Here is a 2156-nt window from a genome sequence, read left to right as displayed (position 1 = left end):
ACACACACACACACACACACACACACACACACACACACACGGAAAAGCGGACATTATCATCAGTTTATAAAAAAAAACCCAGACGCCCCGGACGGGACGTGAAAAGTGGACATGTCCGGGCAAAAGAGGACGTTTGGTCAGCCTATTTATGGGCCCCCCACCCTAGGGGCCCCAGAGCAACCACACTACCTGCACTGTCTATATTTACGCCCCTGCTGTTAAGTAAAACACATTTGTAATAACGATGCAATAAAGAGAGTTTGGTAACTTTCTGCTAATATTGTAATAAAGCCTGAGACACACTTTAAAAACCATGTTTGTCCCACTTTACCTGATGTCTGAAGTTGCCTGACTTCAACACAGACATTATTTTAGTATATTGCTGCAGTATAAAATATAAATGCACTTTTCTCTTCCTGTTATTAATATTCATATTCATTACATTATCTGAGTGGAGCAGCAGGAGTCCTCCGTGGAGCCACTTCTTACAGTAACTATTCATGCTGGTTAAATTGGTTATACAACACTTACCTGTCTCCAGGTGTGACATCATGATTTAACTCACCTCTGGACATAGTGGCAGAGGTACATGGCGATGAGCAGCTGGTTGGGCAGCAGGGAGCTCTTTGCAGAGGATGTCCAAAGCAGCAGACACAGAGGGACGAGGAAGGCAGGCAGCTCCTGGACGAACCAGGCGAACCGGGCGTTCACCGGGAACCCGTACCTGCTGCTGGAGTAACGGCCGTACGGGACGTTTTCAAAGAGCAGGGTGAGGAAGGTGCAGGCTGCCATGAACACCATCAAGTAAGCCATGCAGTCCAACATGTACAGTTCCTCTTCCTCCGAGGAGAAGAGCCGGGACAGCACAGCGTCCATTACGTCACCAAACTAAAAAATAATAGCCTAACAATGACGATGTAATTATGTCTTATCAGAAACTACCTGACGGTGTGTTGTGTCACAGCTAATATCACACACACCTCAACTCAGCTAATACTAAAGTGTAATACTACACGCGACTGAGTCATGGCCACAGCAAGGACCAATCACAGCCCCTGAACAGATATGGCATCGGATCCTATCAGCCAATCACAATGCTCGCTTTGCAAGTTATTTAACGTCGTGTGTGTGGTGTCTGACGTCACTGAGAAATATTCAAAGCTTAATTTGCATACAACACCTGCTGCAAAACAATAAAATAAATACATGAATAAATAAAAATAAATAGAATCTCTTTTTGAAAAATACAGTGACAAATTAATTCTAAAAAGGGGCGTTGGTGTCTTAGTGGTAGAGCAGGCGCCCCATGTACAAGGCTGTTGCCGCAGCGGTCGAGGTTCGACTCCAGCCTGTGGCCCTTTGCTGCATGTCTTTCCCTCTCTCTCTCCCCCTTTCACGCTTAAACTGTCCTATCAATTAAAGGCTAAAACGCCCAAAAAATATCTAAAAAAAAAATTAATTCTAAAAAATGTACGTTTCACATTCCAGTTTAAATTATAATATAATATAATATAATTTTATCAAATGAACAAAATTCTTGACTCTTGTTCTCGTGACTTTATTTGGAAGTGTAATAATTTTATATTAAATTAATGCATATTATTATTATTTATTTATTGCTGTTGTTGTATATATATTTAGGATTAGTTTCCTTTCACTTTTATGTCGTCATTAAATTTTTTGTATTTTAAATTTTGTGGCTTCTATAGCATTATGATATTGTAATATTTTTTTAGGTGGAGACTCTAAATAAGCGCAAGACCGTACAGTTAATATCATCTGTATTAGTTTTATGTTCTTTTTTTTTTTTTAAATTATGTTTGGTATTGTTGTTTCACACATGATGTTAAATGATCACTTTTCAATATATAATATAAAGCTTCAAATAAGCCCATTCGGTTTTCTGCTTCTCCCTGCACTGTATTATTCATTCATTTGTCACTCTGTGTGTTTTGAATTGAGCAAAATAAATAAATAAAATAAAGTATAACAGAAATCTTATTTTGGTGTGATAATAAACAGTATTGGGAAGTATCTAGTTATTAATTACGTAATTAAATTGCAAAATACATTTAAATGTAATCAGTTACAGTTACTGAGAAAAATGGGTAATTAAATTACAGTTACTAATCAAATGTTGGTGATGATGTTTTTCT

At 38.1% G+C, this 2156-nt stretch overlaps 1 protein-coding gene across 1 annotated transcript in view; it reads right to left on the bottom strand.

The window, feature by feature from the left end:
- The window catches only part of srd5a1 (steroid-5-alpha-reductase, alpha polypeptide 1 (3-oxo-5 alpha-steroid delta 4-dehydrogenase alpha 1)), a 16034-nt gene extending 15003 nt beyond the window's left edge, over nt 1-1031 (bottom strand). Inside the window, exon 1 of the mRNA XM_050035569.1 lies at nt 566-1031. Coding sequence (XP_049891526.1) covers nt 566-876 — 311 coding nt within the window. The 5' untranslated portion in view covers nt 877-1031. The remainder of the gene's footprint in view (nt 1-565) is intronic.
- Nucleotides 1032-2156: the final 1125 nt, after the last annotated feature.

The sequence above is a fragment of the Epinephelus moara genome, chromosome 22 (assembly GCF_006386435.1).
Source record: "Epinephelus moara isolate mb chromosome 22, YSFRI_EMoa_1.0, whole genome shotgun sequence".
Classification (NCBI taxonomy): domain Eukaryota; kingdom Metazoa; phylum Chordata; class Actinopteri; order Perciformes; family Serranidae; genus Epinephelus; species Epinephelus moara.
The sequence above is the reverse complement of the archived record's forward strand: the minus strand, read 5'-3'. Positions and strand labels throughout refer to the sequence as shown.